Source organism: Diplodia corticola (genome assembly GCF_001883845.1).
Source record: "Diplodia corticola strain CBS 112549 chromosome Unknown scaffold7, whole genome shotgun sequence".
NCBI lineage: Eukaryota > Fungi > Ascomycota > Dothideomycetes > Botryosphaeriales > Botryosphaeriaceae > Diplodia > Diplodia corticola.
In genome coordinates, this window is record NW_017971486.1 from 449083 (window position 1) to 468585 (window position 19503).

General features: G+C 56.6%; 7 protein-coding genes across 7 annotated transcripts; 3 read left to right on the forward strand and 4 right to left on the reverse strand.

Annotated features, from left to right (window-relative positions):
- Nucleotides 1–88: 88 nt before the first annotated feature.
- BKCO1_7000143 (rho gtpase activator) lies at nt 89–2365 on the reverse strand (the record flags this gene model as incomplete). Its single annotated transcript, XM_020278589.1, has 7 exons — nt 89–197; nt 247–556; nt 616–1126; nt 1176–1369; nt 1428–2037; nt 2095–2148; nt 2201–2365. 7 exons carry the CDS (start codon nt 2363–2365, stop codon nt 89–91), a joined length of 1953 nt encoding a protein of 650 aa, XP_020133663.1.
- A 391-nt stretch (nt 2366–2756) lies between these two features.
- Nucleotides 2757–3520, forward strand: BKCO1_7000144 (pyridoxamine phosphate oxidase; the record flags this gene model as incomplete). Its single annotated transcript, XM_020278590.1, has 2 exons — nt 2757–2843; nt 2900–3520. 2 exons carry the CDS (start codon nt 2757–2759, stop codon nt 3518–3520), a joined length of 708 nt encoding a protein of 235 aa, XP_020133483.1.
- A 743-nt stretch (nt 3521–4263) lies between these two features.
- On the reverse strand, nt 4264–5214 carry BKCO1_7000145 (essential protein yae1; the record flags this gene model as incomplete). The annotated part of the gene is made up of 1 exon (XM_020278591.1): nt 4264–5214. The coding sequence occupies one exon, from the start codon at nt 5212–5214 to the stop codon at nt 4264–4266; it is 951 nt and encodes a 316-aa protein (XP_020133482.1).
- Nucleotides 5215–6216: 1002 nt separating this feature from the next.
- Nucleotides 6217–8133, forward strand: BKCO1_7000146 (cytochrome p450 52a11; the record flags this gene model as incomplete). Its single annotated transcript, XM_020278592.1, has 5 exons — nt 6217–6358; nt 6412–6458; nt 6608–6794; nt 6867–7963; nt 8062–8133. The coding sequence occupies 5 exons, from the start codon at nt 6217–6219 to the stop codon at nt 8131–8133; spliced, it is 1545 nt and encodes a 514-aa protein (XP_020133662.1).
- A 1078-nt stretch (nt 8134–9211) lies between these two features.
- BKCO1_7000147 (ibr domain-containing protein) lies at nt 9212–10881 on the reverse strand (the record flags this gene model as incomplete). Its single annotated transcript, XM_020278593.1, has 4 exons — nt 9212–9850; nt 9901–10318; nt 10410–10654; nt 10711–10881. The coding sequence occupies 4 exons, from the start codon at nt 10879–10881 to the stop codon at nt 9212–9214; spliced, it is 1473 nt and encodes a 490-aa protein (XP_020133484.1).
- A 3375-nt stretch (nt 10882–14256) lies between these two features.
- Nucleotides 14257–16579, reverse strand: BKCO1_7000148 (aspartate aminotransferase protein; the record flags this gene model as incomplete). The annotated part of the gene is made up of 2 exons (XM_020278594.1): nt 14257–16355; nt 16483–16579. 2 exons carry the CDS (start codon nt 16577–16579, stop codon nt 14257–14259), a joined length of 2196 nt encoding a protein of 731 aa, XP_020133572.1.
- Nucleotides 16580–17206: 627 nt separating this feature from the next.
- On the forward strand, nt 17207–19445 carry BKCO1_7000149 (high-affinity methionine permease; the record flags this gene model as incomplete). Its single annotated transcript, XM_020278595.1, has 6 exons — nt 17207–17393; nt 17447–17660; nt 17782–18214; nt 18262–18363; nt 18413–18598; nt 18651–19445. 6 exons carry the CDS (start codon nt 17207–17209, stop codon nt 19443–19445), a joined length of 1917 nt encoding a protein of 638 aa, XP_020133571.1.
- Between the last annotated feature and the right edge of the window lie 58 nt (nt 19446–19503).

The following is a 19503-nucleotide window of genomic DNA, read 5'->3' on the forward strand; positions in this document are numbered from 1 at the left end:
CTAAGAATGAAAAAATGAATTGGTATCAAGCGCTCCATCCAAAGCCCTACAGACACGACCCCAAGCTGGTGCGCATGGAAAGAAACCACTAGTCCTCATCAAAGATCTGGTAGGTGTTGACAAGGATCGTGTCCAACACCTTGGCCTGCAGTCCAGCATCGGCCATGGCACCCCTGTGCTGTCCCATAACGGTAGGTCTGCACGCGTCAGCTTTGGAGCAAGTTGGAGTAGGCAGAAATCACTTACGCGAAGCAGATTGCCAGATTGGTTGTGCTCATCCTGTTGCTGGCACTCCTGTCATGGATGCGATTCAGGTGCAACACCAGTGCCCTCAGCGTGGCGTAGTTGGGGTCGGGCAGTGCGTTGATGATTGCGTGAAGGCTGTCCCTTCTGACCGTGTCATCATCAATCTTTGCCGCCTCAATTAACTCTTCGTAATGCGCTGTGGTGAGCAGTGGATCCGGAAGATCACGCAGGAACTGCTTCAGAAGACCAGCAACGCTGTTGACATCATGGTAGAATGCCTCTGGGTTACGGAAGTCAACCGACGACGCGTCTGACATGCTGTTAGAAAGGGCCCAAACTGGATCCAATGTTTCCTGGTTTTCAGCTTACCGTGGTCAAACATCTGCTTCATGGACATGATGTGCGAATTAGTACCAGGAACCCGGTAGATGCCCTCTGTTTCCAAGCCAAACATATCGACGGCTTGGATACACTGGTAAACAACAACTGGGACTGGCGACCCATCTCTGTGGAATAAATCGTCCAGCGTCATACCAAACATTGGCTTGATCGGTGGGGCGTTGGAGTAGTGCGTAGGCGGCCCGCTTCCGGGAGCACCACCGTTACTAAATCCAGGAGAATGCTGGGGAAAGTCGCTCGTTGGGTACGGTGGGTTCGACTCAAGAGGAGACGAGTATGGGTTCTGCTGTGGGCCATCATTTACCGGCGACAGAATCGGAGAGGGTTCCCTCGGAGGTTGGTATGAAAGGAACGGTGGCTGATCCTGCTGGTGAGGCTGAGGGGGAGGTGGCTGGGCGTTGACCGGCGAGGGCTGCGAAGGGCGGAAAGGATCAGATATCGGCGCCGATGGGTAAGAAGGTTGTTGTGTCGGGGCCAGAGTCTTTAAAGTCAGCGGAGGTCCAAGGGATGACTGGACGACAGAAACTCACAGGATGCTGTTGGTATTTGATTTCCGGGGGCCGTGGAACCTTTCCAGAGTGCTCAGTGATGTAGGATGTGAGATCCCTGTCATTGTCAATCTTGTAGATGATGTCGCGGAGACTAGGATGTTCCGGTTCGCCAGGGTTGTTCAATGGTGCGACGAGGATGCCGTTTCCAAGCAGAAGCTTCTCGTTGAACGATGCTGTGATAAGGTCAATATCAAGACTGTACTCATCGAGTTCGCCAGAGTATGAACTTACCAAACTTCTGCATCTGCAGTGTCAAGCCTGAGTCACATTCCTTGATAAGCTCCATCATGGCCCGGACGCCCTGAGGCCGCAGCTTTTCCACAAGCTCAGTCCGCAGCAGTTGCGCATTCTCAACCTTGCTCTTGTAGTCGGCGTCGGCGGCCTGGAGCTTACGGTGGATGTCCTCCTCGTGTTGGGCGGCGCTCTTGGGGCCCTTGATACCAAACATCCTGCCTGCGGACTTATCGCCAGTCTTGACCTTGTCGTAGTCTTCTGCCAGCGACTCATACTTGGCCCTGGCCTTTTCCATCTGCGAGATTGCGTCGGACACCTTCTTCTCGCTCGCCAGAGCAGTCTGCTTCCAATGCTTCCGCTGCCTCTCGATGGTGTTCGTAAGCTCATTCAGGTCCTCGTGCATCTGATGAAGCGACAGGGCAAACTGCATTCCATTGTCGGCCATGCGCTCGTGGAGCTTTGTTGTCTCCTCGTACTGGATGCCATAGGTGCCCTGGCGCGAATCGTTCCGGCGGAGAGCCTCGTGCGTGGAGCGACATAGCTTCTTGACGCCTTGAGCTTGCTCCTCCTCAAGCTTAGAGCGCTTGCCGAGGAAGTTGGAGAAGTCCTGGGAGACGTGAGTAAGCTATGCGGGCAGCGCGTGTGGATGTGGCTGGACACGTACCCTGGCAGAAGCAATGCTCTGCTTGAGTCGGGTGAGGAGCGTGTTGACTCCGATCTAAGCCCTGAGTTCAGCGAAGCGCCGGCAGCTACGTGGCGGCAAGACACACATCAGAGTAGATGACCTCGTCTACCTCCCTTTGGATGGCCTGGTCGGCCAGCGACAGCTCTTGGACGGCCGGCGCGGGCTCCACGTCGTGGGGCGTCGACGGGCCCTCCTGTAGGGGCGTGAGCGGCTGGTCCATGGGCGACGAGGGCAGGTCCTTGGAATCCATGGCTGATGGCGACGGGCGCTGAGGGTCGCTGTCAGTCGCTGAGAGCTGGTCGGTCGGTGGTGGAAGGGAGGAGTCGCGGCAGAGATACGACCCCGGGGGTCGCAAAGGGTAATTGGGTATTACGACGGGCGTCGATCGCATGCGCGTATCCAAGGGCTGAGTGGAGCACAGCCTCGTGACGTCGCGTGTGGCTGGGGCGGCGGCGGGCGGAGCGGGTGCGCCAGCCCGACACCGATATGCGCGCCCGCACTACCCGCCGCGGGGATCTTGGTCTTGTCTTGTCTAGCCTGCCACCTGCTCCCTCTCCTCGTACACAAACACAAACCCCACGCCGCAGCCCCCTGGCGCACATCAACGAGCCCCGGAAAACGTCGTGGAACCTGCGCCAGCCATGCCCGAGATCACCGCCGAGCACACGCCCCGCGTGTCCGCCACATTGCCCCAGGAAGTCGTCCAGTGCCTGGAAAATGCGCGCTATGTCAGTTAGGACAAATATTGCGGCTGGTCGCACAGAGGATGCTAAGAGTTCTGTAGCTGCACCTTGCCACGAGCTCTTCCGACGCCATGCCGCACATCTCCCTCATGAACTACACCTACCTGCCTTCTTCTCCGTACTCGCCCCACCCGCAAATTATCATGACCACCCCGCCCGGCACCCAGAAGACGACCAACCTGTGCCAGAACCCGCGCGTCTCTCTGCTGGTCCATGACTGGGTGACAACACGTCCCCCCACTCTCTCTTCTGGCCGGGAGGGGAGTCCGCCGCCTGCCGCCTCTCGTAGCTCGCTGGCCACGCTTCTTCTGGGCATGAACTCTGCTTCCTTATCGCGTATCTCGGTGACCATAAACGGCAATGCGTCGTTCGTGCCCCACGACTCAGATGAGGAGAAGTGGCTCAAGGCGAAACATCTGGAGAACAATACTTTCGGTTCAGAGGTGGACGATGCAACCAACGCACTCAGCACAAGTCCCACCATCACCGGACGCGGCGATGGCGGCAGGGGATATTGGGTAGAGGGTGAAGAGGCTAGGGTGATTGCTGTCACCATCAAGGATGGTCGCATCTCAGACTGGAAGGGTGAGATCACGGATTGGGTCATCACTAGTGAGGATGGAGTCGGAACCGCAGCTGCTCAGCTGCCGAACGGTGTCTAAGATGCTTATGCGAGTGATCACCACAAAACTCAAGTACTGAAGCCACGAGGATTGACGCTGTCTTTGGGTCAAGCTTATCCTAGGGGCAATACAGGTCTGTTATACGCGGCTGAGAGCTAATAGAAGCGGCAATGGTTCTCAGTACGTTTATTCTCATCTTCCTATGGGATTTGAAAGGCGTTGAAAAGTCAGGGATCTGGCCAGTGACATTCTTGGCCATTAAATGAAGCATGATGGGCATGGAAGATAGGTATAGCAGAAGACTGGGCTGAACAGGATGAAGGATATCAATTAATTTGCTATTGTAGCTCTCACTATACCAGCGAACTCCCTTATCGGAGCATGTCCGTATCTGTCTTAGATCGCCATGAATGATTCTCCTTCAATGACTCTTGCTTCTATCTCGACAGCGTCCAAATCGTCATCCTTGAAACGACCCGCGTCTTCCGCTAAACCATCGCTGGGCTGACTGACGGTCTCAGGATCAGATTGGCTCAAGTAGATCATGCGTGGCCCTTACCACCGATGCTATCTCCATCAACCTCCAGGCCGCTGAATACTTCGCCGCATGGTGTCTACCATTGTCGGGTCGTCGTGGAACTCTATTCTCGGGTAGCGACATCCAGGACGTCGAGGTCGTAGTTGCGGCGCGGGTGGGCAACAGCGGCTTGTTATTGACCCCGTAAAATCGGGCGGCATTTGCAGCTGCAGCAGTGGTCTTCCAAATCAGACTTGCAGCAACTTCAACCAGCCGTCGTTGTCTCATCTTCAGGATCCTCCCTGGCGCGTCTGTCCAGGACGCCGAGATCAATCCTCGCTTGTTCAACAAGCGCATCCACGGCTACCAGCCACTTCGAGATCAGCGGATGCTGAGCAGCCACCTCCTCAAACGTGACCTCGTCCTCCAGGCCATCGACGTGATACTTCCAAATGCCCTCCTCATCGAAGTATTCCTGACCGAACAGCGTCACCATGTCCAGCTCTTTCCTCGCCTCCACCAACTGCCTCCTAGCCGCCTCAAACGCCTCCGCCGCCTCCGCCACCCTCGCACCACCATCAGCCGTGCCCTTCCCCAGCGCCGCCGCCCTAAACGCCACCGCCACGCCCTCCAGCACGCCCAGCGCCCAACCCGCCTTCATGCCCAACACGGCGCCCAGCGGGAACCCCTCGTCGAAGCCGTCCTGCACGTGTCCGGCCTTGCTCTCGGCGAGGCCGTCGCGGTAGCCCGCCGTGACGTGCACGCTGCGCAGGCGCGGGATGTCGGAGACGTCTCTGCTGGCGGCGGTGCCGGGCCAGTCGTCCGCCGCGGCGTTTCTGGGCCGTCCGGCCGGGTCATCGTCGTCGTCGTCGCGTGGCGGCGAGCAGCCGAAGATGTCGTCGAGCTGGCTGGACGTGGTGGGCGCGGGCTGCTGCGCGGCGGGCAGCGCGGTCGTGGGCTCGCCGAAGATGTCGTCGAGGACGCTGTTTTGCAGTGGTGGCGACGGCGGCGGCGGCGAGCGGGAGGCGCGGAAGCCGGTGGTGGGAGACATGTCGCCTTTTTCTTCGCGCAGCATTGTGGCTTGGTCCGTGGGAATCTGCTGGTTCGAGGCACACTCGAAGTGGTGAGAAAGTTTGAGACCGCGGGGAAGATGGTTGGTTTTTTGGGTTATCGATAGGATAAGGAAGTTGTTGCCGGCCTTGTGGTGCCCCGCCATGGATGATTATTGGATGCTTGTAAAAGCCAACCCATCATCCACTTGGGCAACATCGTCTACTGAGCCCCCGCAGAGCTGTCTCGTCATCCGCCCCAAAGCAAGCTTTTCGCATTTTCTTTCTGAGCACAGTCGCTTGTGATTCGCAGAAAGTTTCCATGCCCTAAAGCCTGTGATAGGGCGGTTTGTCTCGGACGCGAGCATACAATACGAAGAAGCTTCAGCCCAAAGAAGCACAGAGAGTATGTTGAGTAAGGCGGTGAGCTGTAGAGATCGGCTCAGAGCTGAAAGATTAATGTACAGAGATACGTACTGCCCGCATAATCCTCCACGGATCGGACTCCATCCGAAGACGCCAAGCAAAGATGATTTGATTCCTTTTCGGGCGCTAACTCCTGCATGCCGGTCAATGCACAGTATTGAGCCAGTCACAGCCCACCGCAAAAGCCGATCGTTGTCATACATTTCGATACATAGTACAGATCGTATAAGCCGGTAGCGCCACATAATGATCCCAGACGAATCAAGTATGGGAGGGTCCAGAGCATTGCGAAAGCGAAGGCAGCCCCAATCGTTTACTAGGCGAGCTACACAGGACCTATGAGAGTCGAGTAAATAGCCACGCCAAGTATGTACAAGCTAGCTTAGTGCCATCTTTATAACGGCACGCCAGTCTCACCATACGCCTTCTTTTCCAACTTCATCCATCGTTTCGTGATCGCGCACCACGATGCTTTTCAGTGCCACACTCATTCTTGCGGCCGCACCGCTTGTCCTGTGGTATCTTTACTCTCTTGCAGCGAAATGGCGATATCGATCAAGAGATGGGTTGGCCTATGCTCCACGGTCTCTGCTGTTCGGCACTGGCAAAGTTCTCGCTGAGCTTTATAAAAAGAGAGGAGACTCGAGGCTTCATAGTGGTCAGTGTGGATGACACCCCGCCTGTATTCAAGCAATTAGACTCACCCCAGGCAAGATTACATATTCTACGACTTGGTCAAATCGATGAATCATCCTCCCGTGGTGATAGCCGACTTCCGCCCGTTCTACTGGCAAATTGCCATCATTGCTTCTCACGATGTTTGCGAGCAAATTACCAAGTCCTCCAAAACTTTCCCTTACAGCGTTCCAAAGTCACCTACCATGGGTTCGTCGACTCCTGTTAGCCACAATAGCGTTCCCTGACCTATTTCATTACAGGAGAATTACTGCCGCTCATCGGCGAACGATCCTTGCTTATCGCTGAGGTACGTACGAAAGTCCTGTCTTGCGCCTTGTTGTATGCTACATTCAGCTTGAGGTTACCTTTCGCTCAATGTCATCCGGTACAAGCCACGTCTGACTGCTTGCCACTCCAAAGTGGCTTTTTTTTTTTTTTTTTTGACACGACGAACAGGATGACACATGGAAAGCTTTGCGCCGGACCTACAATCAAGGATTCGCGCCCACACATCTTGCAACTCTTCTGCCACGTATAGTCGAAAAGACAAAGCTCTTTCTCCATCGCCTCGATGAGCTTGCCAAGTCCGGGACATCTTCCCCAATGGATAATCTCTGCATCGACTTGACCTTCGATATCATTGGTAAGCTCACCACTCGAAACTGACTTCTCCCTGTAGATTTCGGGCTGAATGCTGATACGAAAACTCGTCCAGGCGCCGTTGTCATGGACGTCGACCTCAACGCCCAACTGAACACCTCCGAGCAAAGCGCCCTCGTCCGCTATTACCGTCAGCTCATCAGCACCTACACCGACCAATCCGGGCTGATAGGGATCCCCACCAACCCATTCCTGACCCGTCGGCGCAAGAAGCTCACCAAGCTCATCGACGACGAGCTAAAAGCCATCATCACCTCCCAGCACGCCGAAGTCATCGCCGCCAAAGACGCAGACGCCGAACCCTCCAACAACAACAGGAAGAACCGCCCCCGCTCTGTCCTCGCCCTAAGCCTCCAAGCCGACTACGCCTCGCCCACAACCTCGTCGTCGTCCCTCTCCGCGCTCGCGCTCCAAACCACCGCCGACACGCTCAAGACGTTCCTCTTCGCCGGCCACGACACCACCAGCGTCCTCCTCCAATGGGCCTTCTACGAGCTCTCCCGCACCCCGCGCGCCCTCGCCTCCCTCCGCGCCGAGCTCGCGTCCGTCTTCGGCCCCGCCGCGACGTCCGGCGACATCGCCGACGCGCTCGCCGCCCCCGCCGGCGACGACGCCCTCAAGAAGCTCGCCTACACCTCCGCCGTCATCAAGGAGACGCTGCGCCTCTACCCGCCCGCCGGCTCCGCCCGCCGCGCCCCGCCCGGCGCCGGCCTGACGGTCACCGTGCCGGACGACGACGGCGAGACGACCAAGAGCGTCTGTCTCGACGGCTTCGTCCTGTACAGCTGCCACTTCCTCGTGCAGCGCGACCCGGCCGTGTACGGGCCCGACGCCGACGAGTGGGTGCCCGAGCGCTGGCTGGGCGACGTCGACACGTCGCGCGTCGACGAGATCCCGGAGAGCGGTGGCACCCCATCGAAGACGACGACGAACAAAGTGCCGCCGGGGGCGTGGAGGCCGTTTGAGCGCGGCCCGCGCAACTGCATCGGGCAGGAGCTGGCGAACCTGGAGGCCCGCGTGATCCTGGCGGTGGCGGCGCGGCGGTACGACTTCGTCAAGGTGGGGGCGGGCGAGGTGCGCAAGGACGCGGATGGGAGGCCGGTGCTGGATGACGTGAAGGGGCGGTATGAGGTCGTGAGCCCCATGTTCAACGTAAGTGTGGTCGTCTCTCTTGTTTGTTTGGTGTCCCGTTTCTTTGTGGAAAGGGGTGAGGTGCGATTGCTTGCCTCCCGTGCTGACTTTTCATGTAGACGCGACAGGTCACTGCGAAGCCGTTTGATGGGATGGTTATGTCGGTCAAGTTTCATGAACAGCAAGCATAAACGGTGGCAGCACTCTTGCCTTGGTAGCTCAGTAAGTTGATAGAATTGTGCACAAGCTGCAAAGTAGACGCAACGGATGGCGCAGCGCGAAGCTCAGAATTTTTGCTTACCATGTATCTCCCTCACTTTTTGAACTCGTCGCTCCTACTGCGCAAGTATTTATGAACAGGCTGTTTACAGCGGATTAGCGAAACTACTTGAAGTGACATCCATTGTCTCAGGGTGGTCGAGTAACAACCAACAATCAAGCGAAAAGACCTGCTCCATCAGATCTTCCCTCTGTTCCGACTGAGAATGCTGTGCATGCCTCTTGTTGAGACACATCTGACTCGAGTGTCGGAAACATCTACGGGGATTCTCTCGAACGCCTCGCCTGACTTTTCTGGAAAGGCGTGCCGTCCCGTTGATCCTCCCGTCCCGTCCCAGTTCCACTTGTCGAGTCTTACGTCCATCCTACTGGACCATGCGTGAGACATGCGCGTCAAAGCCTCTGATCATTTCCATTCCAATGAACGGCTCTGTAAGCGAGCGACTTCCCCTGTTGGGCCGTGCTATTTCCGGCCCCGATGTTTCGAACCTGTCTCGGAGTGTCTCATCAATAGCAGCGTATCGTGACCTTTTCAAGCGCCTGTACAATCTTTGAATTGACGACTAACCAAAAAGAGTTATCAGTGGTGAGGGTTGTCCCAGCTATGCTCATTACGGCCTTTGTATCCGGTTGAAATTCACTCTCCAAAGAAATCGTCCATCTATCCCAGATCATTTCATCCAAGGGGCTTCTGGCGTCGTAACGCGTCATGTATCCGAAAGACCAAATGCGGTTCCTTGGCGGTATTTCAGGAACCGCGAGCGAGGCGGAAGAGAACAAGAAAACTAGTGATAAAAAGCGTTGCTGGTCGCCACCTCTATGTGGAGAAATAAATGTCCGTGGGTATTATAGATTCGCGCATCTGAGCTTGGATGTAGAAAGAAAAAGGGGTATTTCGCGTGAAATGAAAGCTCAAAACCCATTATTGAAAGATGATGAAAACTCCGCCGCTATGCCAATGAAAAATTGTTGTGGTGGGTATCAGGTTGATCAATCGCTTTCGGAAATGACTGGTACGTGAAGAGAGACAGCGGGCGGGAGGTCATTGAAAGTATGCCAGGTATCCAAGACACTGTAGGTTCGCGAAGTCATGGTTTCCACAACTGTCTTATCGGGCCAAGGGACAACGGGAAGATCGGTGTAGGCGGGTACGTCGTCATGATCGCTGGTGGCCCTATCCCATAGCTTAAGGTTAATGAACCAGCGTTGAACCACTCGGAGCCTGCGCCCTCGGATTACGTCGTCCAGCTGATGGGAAACGTCCTGGGTGGTTTTCCGTGATAGGACGCGCGCTTCCTTGTACTTCTTCTCGAGTTCCTTGATTTCTTGCTCGTGTTCATGTTTGAGCTCTTTTACGTCCTTCTCTTGCCGGGCCCGGGTCATCTTCATCGCAGCTTCGTGTTTGCTGTCCAGCTCGTCGTGCAGTTTTTCCTGCTCCCTGAGGCGTCGCTTGTCATCCTCGGTGACTATCCGCCTCTTTGTGGAACCAGGAACGGACGACCCGCTACAATAAGCCTTCATGTGCTTTAGCGCAGCCGCTGAACGTGCCCTCTCTTCACGGTGGGCTTGCTCGAGAGCGTACTCTGCCTTTAGTTGCTTCTCATCCAGACGCTCAGACTCTTGCGAATGCTGTGGAAAGGTCAGTCGAAAGGAATACAAGCATCCACGACGGCGCGTACCTTGGCCACGAGCCGGTCCTTCAGCACCGCAAACTGGCCGTAGAGCGACCTGCGAGAGAACTTTTCCCAGAATTGAAACAGCAGCTTCTGCTTCACCTCGAACGTGATTATGCGCTCCCATGTTTTGCTGTATTCTTGCCACAGATCACGAAACTGCGCGTTTTCCAGGGCCAGGTTCAAGGCGGCACGCTGGGTGGAGGTCATGGTGGCGGAAACGTGCGGGTGGTGAGAGATGACCGAGTCTGGGCTGGATGCCCTGGAATGCTCCGGCAATAAGGCCGACTCGGCATCGAATTCGGTAACGGAATCCTCTTTCACGCGGGGATGCTTGTAAGTAATGCGGCCCGTCACGTCGCCGAGACGGTGTATGGATGAGTATGAATGCTTAGGCGGGCTGCGCAGACCTTGGTCGTCGGCACTGGTGGGGATTAGCTGGCGAAGCGCAAAAAGCATCTCAGGTGACGTGCCTGAAAACCTTCTTGCCAAACGAAGACATGCGACGGAAAAACCTGGGCTTCGGGTTCCGGTACGAGGCCAGACTCGAGGTCGAGTGGCGTGAATAGGTGCCGGGGTGCGGGGCCGCAGACATGGAGCGTCGCTGAGGCGGCGAGGCGGCGAAACTGCGGTCACGGTCGTCGTTCGAGGCTGGCGAGTCCGGGGTGGTGATGTCGGTCGAGCACGAGGCCTGCGTGTTGCCCGACACGGACGAGCGTCGCAGCGGAGAGGCCGCAGCGCCCAGGACGTCTGGCGCATTCTGCTCGGGTCTGGGTCAATTGGAATCGGTGGTTGGCGCGGGAATGGCGGACATACGGGGAGCTCGAAGTCGATGTCGCAGAGGCCCTGGGCGAGTGCGCCGGAGCGCAGGTCGTCGTCGAGCCAGTCTTCGGACTGGCCTTCCTTGAGCTTCAGCGCCTCTTTCTCGTAGAGGGTGGTGAAGAAGAAGGGCAGCTTGTCGATTTCGGATCCGGCTAGGGCGTCCATGGCTGAGGACGGGGACGCGCGACGCAGCAGCGCATGGGGAGGCGGCGGGGAGGGAGAGCCACTGGGGAGCGGGTGGTGGTGGTGTTGCGGCGGGCAAGGTTGGAGCTGCTTAGATCACTTGGGTAGGCTGCACGTAATGATCGTGGTCGGCGCCAGGTGCGGCGAGTCAGGCCCCATCGACCAGCCCGAGCCCCGTCCGCGCCAGCCCTGCCAGGCCTGTTCTTCGCAAATTCCGCCGTTGGCTATGCGCGCTCCGGGCCCCGATGCCCTGCATAATCGGCCAGACGCCCGCGCCGCCGCCGACGCGCTCTCGCCGTGCTGTCGCCTCGCCGCTCGCCGCCCGCCGCTGGCCCGCCGCTGGGCCGGGGCGCGTCGCCGGGGCGCGTCGCCGTGGCGCGCGGTAGACGACGCTGACGACGTGACGGCGGTTCCGTGGCCACGCCTGCTGTCATCACCCAACGTCAAACTCTGTTTCCCAATCCAATACGGCTTGCCGCTTCCGGACGGCGGCCATTCCAAATCTACCAGTGTTTCAGCGGCCACCGCCAGCTCGAGGTGACGACGGCCCTCTCGGTGATTGTTTGGCAGATCCTGGCGAATCCGGCAGCCTCAGACGGGGTGGGACGCGCCCAGAGGCCAACCGCCGGCCTCCAAATGTCTGCTTGTCTTCACCGCTGCATGGCGACCTCCGCATTGCTGCGCACCTAGCGGCGCACCACTTAATCTCCGGCCGCGGCTCGTGCTTCCCCAGTCCCTCCTCAGCTCGTTTCAATCTACTTGACGCAACACCACCCGAGGCCAATCGCACGCGCTGCATCCGCGCTGCCAGGCGGCTCCGCGATAGCCGGCCAGGGTCCGAATTGCGATGGGCATCTCTCAGGTCTGAGCAACCACGTGGTACACCGCGCCCCCCTGCGACACCACGATCATCACTGGCGACTCTGTGACTCGACCACCCTCCGGAGAGGAAAACGGCTGCCAGTCTCCAGTATGACGTCAACCTGATCCCCCACTGTCTGCACCGCCCAAGCCGACGTGTCGTCTCACATTGATGCCGCTGCGCTCCGCGTTCCTGGCCTTCTCGCGTCATGTGCGAGCGTTTATCCCCTTCTCCCGATCGATTCCCGCTGCTCTGTATCGCCGTGTGGGTGCGAGGCGTTGTCCATGTCGCCTGCGACGCCCAAGCCACCTCGTCTCGTCCCTGCTAGTGCTGACGTACCCGCTTGGCCGCCGTATCGACACGGTTCATGACTCTTGCTGCTGGGCCTCTTGCCCACCTCATGGAAAAAGTAAACGGGGCCGAGCTCGCCGTCCTTCCGCAACTGGCAAGCAACCTTAATCACACCTCCCTGAGTATCTGCAGGTGCTGAACCAAGCTCCAAGTGCCGCCGTTGCAGCCAACGCCTTCTCAGAAGGGAGCGAGATGAGTGATGAGAGACCGATTGTTTCTGATCTCCCCACGAGCCAATGGCAGCGTCGTCATCATCCACGACGGCACGGCCGAGTTGACCGGCCTTCTTGGAGATTGATGGGTAACGTTCTTTTTTTTTCTTTTTTTTGTACGCTTAGCGTTCGCGTCACTGCGTCGTAGCCCAAGCTCCATGCAGCTTAAAGGGGCTGCAGTGCATCATCCCCATCGCTGTGGGGACTGCCGCGCCGACGAATCACAACGCAGACCTTTACCATTTCTCTCCAGGGCCGATCCTCCAGAAGCCCACCTGCCTTGTTCTAGAAGGAAATACTGTCCCACCGTTCTCTGATCGTACGATGGAGTGGACAAGGCCGATTCCGCCAGCTGATGAGCATGCGGAGAGCTGAAGAAGGATGCGTTACGGCTGCGTCGCGGCCAATCAATCGCCTCAACACCATGCGCCGAACTGGAGGGGTTCCGCTGGCGCGAGGCGCGCCACCCACCGGCCACGTTCTTCCGGTCGGCTGTGGCGGGCCTCCCCGTGCTGCTCCTCCTTCGATCCGTGGTAGCTTGGTTACACGTCTGCCGCAAGCGATGCTTTTCGCGGGCACTACTCCGCCACAGCACCCGTGCAACAGGTCTGCTTGCATCATCTTCCCCCCCTTGCAGGTCAATAAAACTCTTGGCTTTGCTGTTGTGTAGACGTACATACGATGCGGGGGAGGCGGCGCGGGGCGTCTTGAATCCTATGGATGAGTCTAGGTCGTGGCGGGAGCTAAACTTTTTACGACGCTAGAGGTCTGGCTTGCCACTTTGTCTGATCGAGGCAATGCTTTGTTCACAGGAAGGCAAGTGGGCGAACTACCGATATGTGGCGAATATGCTCGAAATGGACTACTTTCTACGTTTGTTCAACACCCTCGCCTGAGTTTGCTTTCTGATCAGGGCTTCACCGGCTTTAAACCGCACTCTTATACAACTTGTAATGTGTCCTACGAACGGCTTGGCAAGAAATTACCGCAACGCCACACCTCCAGCACCAACCTTATTTCCGTCGCTATGGACCAATCGTAATTACTACACGTGCGGAGAACTGGCATAGCAGTAGCGTATGTACTAGTACCACCACCCAACAGGACTGAGGAGCACTATTTCATGTTACAGAAGGCACTAGCAAAGCAAATTTCCATAGCGCACGTAATAGCCGAGTTAGACTACATATCAGACCCATCTTCGTACATGCAAAACAAAACGAAGAAGTGCAGTGCAAAAGTCGTCAGTAAGACACGCTTCTCATATGACCTGTGGTGAAACACCCTCTCTTGCAGCACCCGCATTCAATAATCCACGAAGAGATTTTTCCCAGCTTAGCAACAGCGCCAATAAGAACCGAAGCAACCTTGCAGTGCGAACAGACGATGAACTGCGGTGCTGGGTAGGCAAAACATCCGCAAGCTCAGTGAGCAGTCCACTGCGCCCAAATCTACCTCAAGTTTGCATCATGACGTGCAGTTCCACGTGATACGATTCCAGTATTTACTGCAGGGAGCGGGCTACTGACGGCAGGGTGGGTGTTCCTAAAGTGGATTTTAATCGAGTCATCGCGGGATGTCCGAGTTCCGAGCCAATGATATTCCTGGTCATACTTGGTGCAGTCCAAAAGATAAGGTCCGGGCAATGCTTTTTGTTGGTATGCTGCGCAGGAGTGACCGGGCCGGCGTGAAATTGTCAATGCCACAGCGAGCGGCTTTAGTCGTCTGTTTTCGACGCGTGTGGGTCCTTGTCAGCATGTCGTCGTGACTGTGAGAAGCTTGAGCAGTCGCTTGGGTGTGGCCGTCACAGTTTCCAGGAGATAGGATCTATCTCATACCGTTGTCACGACAGAGAGGCCGTACATGTTGCAACCGATTGCAGGGAAGCGCGGTTTGCGTAATATTGGTTACGCAATATCCAATCGAGGCCTTTCAAGACCCATGTCTCTCCCTGAACTCAGTCGTAGCCACGTTTCTCCCTTTAACGACGCGCATATCATGGTAAAAATCGGCGAGACGGCCCTTGTAGATCTTCATGACATCATTGAAGCGTGTAGAGAATTTCTCCCTGTCCTCAACCGAACCGAACTGTAGTTTGATCCAGCGCAAATCCTTGACCGCGAAAGGATCTGGCGGCATAGGGGGCTGTGAGGTGCCCAGAGCAGCGACATTCCAGGTCTTGAGACCGTGTTTAGAGGTGATGCGGCGGGCTGGCAAAGGTCCCTTACGATTTTCGATCACAGAAACCGTGCATCGAGATTTGGGGCGACGGCAGTCACAAGTCTGGGTGTTGATGAAAACGTCTTCGTCCATATCGAGTGACAAGAATGAAAGGTGACCGCCTTTCTTCGGCTCCAGAAACAAGATCAGCTTAGGCACCTCTGGCTTCTCCATCCGGAAAGCGATGGTCCCCGAGCCGGTGTCGATTCGTGAAAGCCTCGTTCCAGTGAAGATGGTGCTGGACACGCTACCTTCGGTAATGGAAGAGGGAGCCATTGAGAGCCTTGAGTCTCGCCTCCACTTCTCGATGAGACCTTGACTTGGTGGAGATGCTGACATCCTGGAGAGGCGTCTTTCCGGAGGCTCATCTTGTCTGAAAACAGGTTCGGTCGGATTAGTCGGACTGATTGTACTGCTTTGGCTGCTTTGTTCTTCTGATAGTACTTGAGCCGGGCGCTTCTTCTGCCAGATCTGCACTTTTCCTTTCTCTTTGCTCATCGAGCCACCAAGTGAGAATCTTGTTGAATTGTGGCACTCGACTTCCAGATCACCAAGGTACAAGACTGGCTTGTACCCAGTGATGATCTCCTGGAATCTGAGAAGGTCGTTCAGATTGCCAAAGGATGGCGATATGCCATTTGCGGAATCCTTGTCGCTCTTGAACTTCACGTTAAGGACGGTGCTTGCGGAACTCGGACAGGCGTAGATGGGAATCAAATGAGCCTTGTCTAGATATGCGTCGAAACGATGTACGTCGTTTAGTTCTCTGTTTCCCGTCATGGTGGTTGCAATATCTTGTATCTGGATGGTACCGTCGACGTTCTGAAGCACTCGCAGCTTGTGGGTGCTCGTGCCTCTTTCTGAGGGCAAGGTGACGTTCAACAGCTCGGTCAGGAAGATGCTTTCGTCGCCAACCATGTCTTGTTCGTCTTCGTCTTCTTCGGTTTTCCAAATTTGGAATTCGTTGTCGGGCAGCCGCAGAATAGTGTCCATATCGGGCTCTGGAGCGAGCGATTGCTCCCAGCGATCGCACGCTTTTGTAAGTCGGTAGTTCATTCGGTTCACGTAGCGTTGCCAGAGAGAGCCTTCGTGGAGCTGGTTGTACTCAGCACTCTTTTTTATCCTGCTCATGATCCAGAGGCACTTCATTAAATTGAGATATGTGTCTGTCTCTGGGGTCGAGTTGCCATCCTGGAAATAGCGTAAGAAGGCATCCATGCCAGGCTGTAAGGGAAACTTGTCAGGCTCTTGGCATTCCGGGCGGTCTTGTATAAGGGCGCTGTGCAATCTTGAGGCCAGGGCTTCTGGAACGCTCAGAGAGCGAGTGAGCAGGCCGCGCTCTTCGGCAGCCTGATCGGTGGCGGGGCCGGTGAGGATGCCCTTGATCTCCTTCAACTCGAACATGACCTCGTCGTGGAGGTCAAGAATCAGGGTCTGGATGTCGGCCAGCATCTTCATCTCAAGCGGCTTGAGCAGCATGAGGATCTTGACATTGTGGAAGGCCAAGCGGTCGCGCAGCTTGGTGACCTCGGGCTCGATCTCGAGATTCCAGACAATGTTGAGGACAAAGTTGCGGCTGTCATGGCGGAACTTGGACTTGTCGCGCAGCAGGCGCTCGCAGTCAGCGAGGGTTTTGGCATAGTTGCCGACAATCTGGTCGAGAGACTTGGTGTCGAGCAGCTCGTCGTCATCAAACGCGCGCAGGCGACGGCGCTGCAGCTGGCTGCAGGCGTTCTCGGTGACGGACTTGATTCTGTCGAGATTCTTGCCGAGATTCTGGATGGTGACGCCGAACTCGATGTACTGCTTGTCTGAGGAGGCAGGAAGAGTCAGTCGTCCGTCCGTCAAGGCAGTCGCAGCACAGGCGGCCGGGTGGGGAACGAGCCGGCCGGCCCACCAGCCAGCGCGACCAAACACCAAACACCCTTCACTACTCACGCGCATTCTTCGCCTTGCTGAAGCCAGCCTCCCACAGCCGATACGCCAACTGGATCGTCTGCGCAAGCGCGCTAACGGCTTGCAGAGTTTCGAACATCGCGAGCAGCACAGGTGGAGCGCACGCCAGAGGTCGGCCTGCCTGCTGATAACCACCCGCACGCCCGTCCGCAGCCAGCCGGAATGTGAGGCGACAGCGCGGTGCGCGACTGGACCGCGCTTCAGGCAGCTGCGCCCGCTTCCTTCAGCCGCATCTCACGACTGCACAGCCCACCTCGCCGATACACTCGCGCCTGCTTGGCTGCCGCACGCCGGTGGCCCTATTGGGCTCGGCTGTGGCCCATTCCGCGAGGCCGCCCCGTCCTTCGACGCCTCCCTCGGCCCCGCGCCCATTTTGAGTACAGTCACTGGATTCCCCAGACCTACCGTGTGACTCGCCTAAGCCATCTGGGGTCCTTATCGGCTTGTGTGACCACTCTCCATGTGTCTACCGTCCTACGAGCTAGCTGTACTTGCGCCCGGTTGCGCGCCCCCGACTCATGCCTGCATTAGTGAGCACTGATGCTACCTTGTCGCCCTGGCTAGGCAGACTTGCCGCTCAGCCGCGTGAGGATGCGAGATCCGTTAAGATATGGCTCATGCCAGCAGCCTCGTGCTATCGTGCTGCTGATATTGGCAGACGCCAACCTCGCCAGCTGCACCCGCTGCTCGACTTTAATCCCTCACCATGGCCGTAGACGAGGAGACCTGCGCCGAGGCCCGCTCCGTCGGAGGGAGCATCGAACTGGACCTTGAGGATCGCCTGTACCTTGAGGCTCACAACGACCCCGAACGCATTGCAAACAAGTTTTCCAAAGGCCCCCAGCGCCTGGGCTTCTGGTCGATAGTATGCATCATAATCAACAGGATGATGGGTACCGCCCCATTGCCAACGAGCCCAGTAATGTCGGCCTCTGACCCTGTCTAGGGAGCGGTATCTTCAAGACGCCAACGACTTTACTGAAGGGCACACAAAGCGTCGGAGTGTCTCTCATGTTCTGGTTCTGCGGTGCTCTTGCAACCATTGCCGGCGCCATGGTGTTCATTGAGTTCGGCCTGACCACACCGCGATACCTTATCGATGGCCGCAAGGAGGCTGTGCCACGGAATGGAGGCGAGCTTGTATACCTCCAATATCTTTTGTTAGTTTCCCGCTGGGTTTTGCTCTTTCTCCTCGTGATTGCTTTTCGCTCCAGCCTGGTCCCTTGAGCCCATCCTTTGCTCCGGATCTTCGGAATGGAAATTAGGCTGACTAGACGATAGTAAGAAGCCTAGATATCTCGTTACCTGCGTCTATGGACTCCTCTTTATCGTCGTCGGCAACATGGCTGGTAACTCTATAGCCTTTGGAGACTACATACTGAGAGCAGCTGGCCATGAGAACCCAAGTAGGGCTGCAGTACGCGGCATCGCCCTTGGCGTTATCACCTTCACATGCATCTTCCACGGGACATGGAGAAAAGGCGGCATCTGGCTGAACAACTTCTTTGCTGTGCTTAAAGTGGCCACTCTTTGCTTCATTGTTGTCGTTGGTTTCTGCGCTCTTGGAGGAGTCTTCGGCGACAAAGCGAACAAGGCAGCCACAAACTACGCCACCGACAAATCGTTTAGCAACACATCCGACTCATCATATGGCTATGCGGAGGGATTTCTTTCTGTAATCTTTGCCTATACTGGATTCACGCAGTCAAATTATGTGAGTACGCCGTCGTCTGGCCTGGAGTCGGTACTGATGCCTACCAGGTCCTTAGCGAAGTCGATCAGCCGCGCAAAAAGTTTCGCAAAGGCGTTCTATCCGCAGTGAGTCTAATGTGTGTACTATACATGCTAGTCAATGTCGCCTATGTGAGTACGAATTCATGTTCCTCTACGCTTCGTGAACTAACAGGCGCAGTTCATTGTTGTTGATAAGGACGATCCAAGGCTTGGTGCATCAGATGTGTCTACGCTATTTTTCAAGAACACGTTTGGTGGTGGAGCAGCCCCAAGAGTTCTCAACGCGTTCATGGCCATCTCTGGTCTCGGTAACATCATCGTTATGACATTCACCGCAGCCCGCGTTAAACAGGAGATTGCCAAGGTATATCTCCTCTTCAGACTTGACCAAAAGTCTTTACTTACAATTATCTTAGGAAGGTATTCTGCCTTGGCCCAAGTTCTTCGGCCAGAGTAGTAATGTTTTTGGCCGCACTTCGAACCGCCTGCTCGGCCGGCCAGTCAAAGACGCGGCATCCATTGAAGCAACACCGGTCGGCGCGTTGGCTTTACACTGGGCCTTCTCCGTCCTCCTCATCCTCGCCACTTGGGGCCAATCCACCGAAAACGCATACAGCGTCCTCACGCTTCTCTACTCGTACTGCATCGGCTCATTGCTCAGCACAGTGCTTGGCCTGGGCATGTTGTATCTCCGACTATTCACTCCACGCCGCCGCCGCAGCAGCAGCAGCCCCGAAGACGACAAGGACCAGTTTTCGATGCACAGCCACAGCAGCCGACGTCGAGGTGGCTGGCGGGCGAAATCGCCTTTCAACCACTACGTTTCGACAGCGTGTGCCTTCGTCTTCTTCATCGCGAACCTCTACCCGCTCATCGGCAACTGGATTCCGCCGTCGACTATCTCCGAGAACCCCCCGCGCTCGTCATTGCACGACCTCGTTCCCGATTACCCTTGGTATCTCGTTCCCGCCGTCGGCTGGGCACTCGTCGGCTGCGGCGTGCTATACTGGGGCGCCTTCGCGTTCCTCGTCCCGCAGATTGGGTACCGCAAGGGCAAGGAATTCGTCGTCGAAAGGGAGCCGATTTTCCACATCGAGCATGGGTATCACGTGCAATTGCATGAGATTGTGAGCTTCCACTGGGTGGTGAAGGGCGTGACGGGCGGGAGCGAGAGCGGGAGCGAGGAGGCATATGATTCCGATGGACGGTGAAAAATGGGTGCTGAATATTTCCTCGGGTTTGGAAAGTTGATTTTTTTCTTGCACAGGC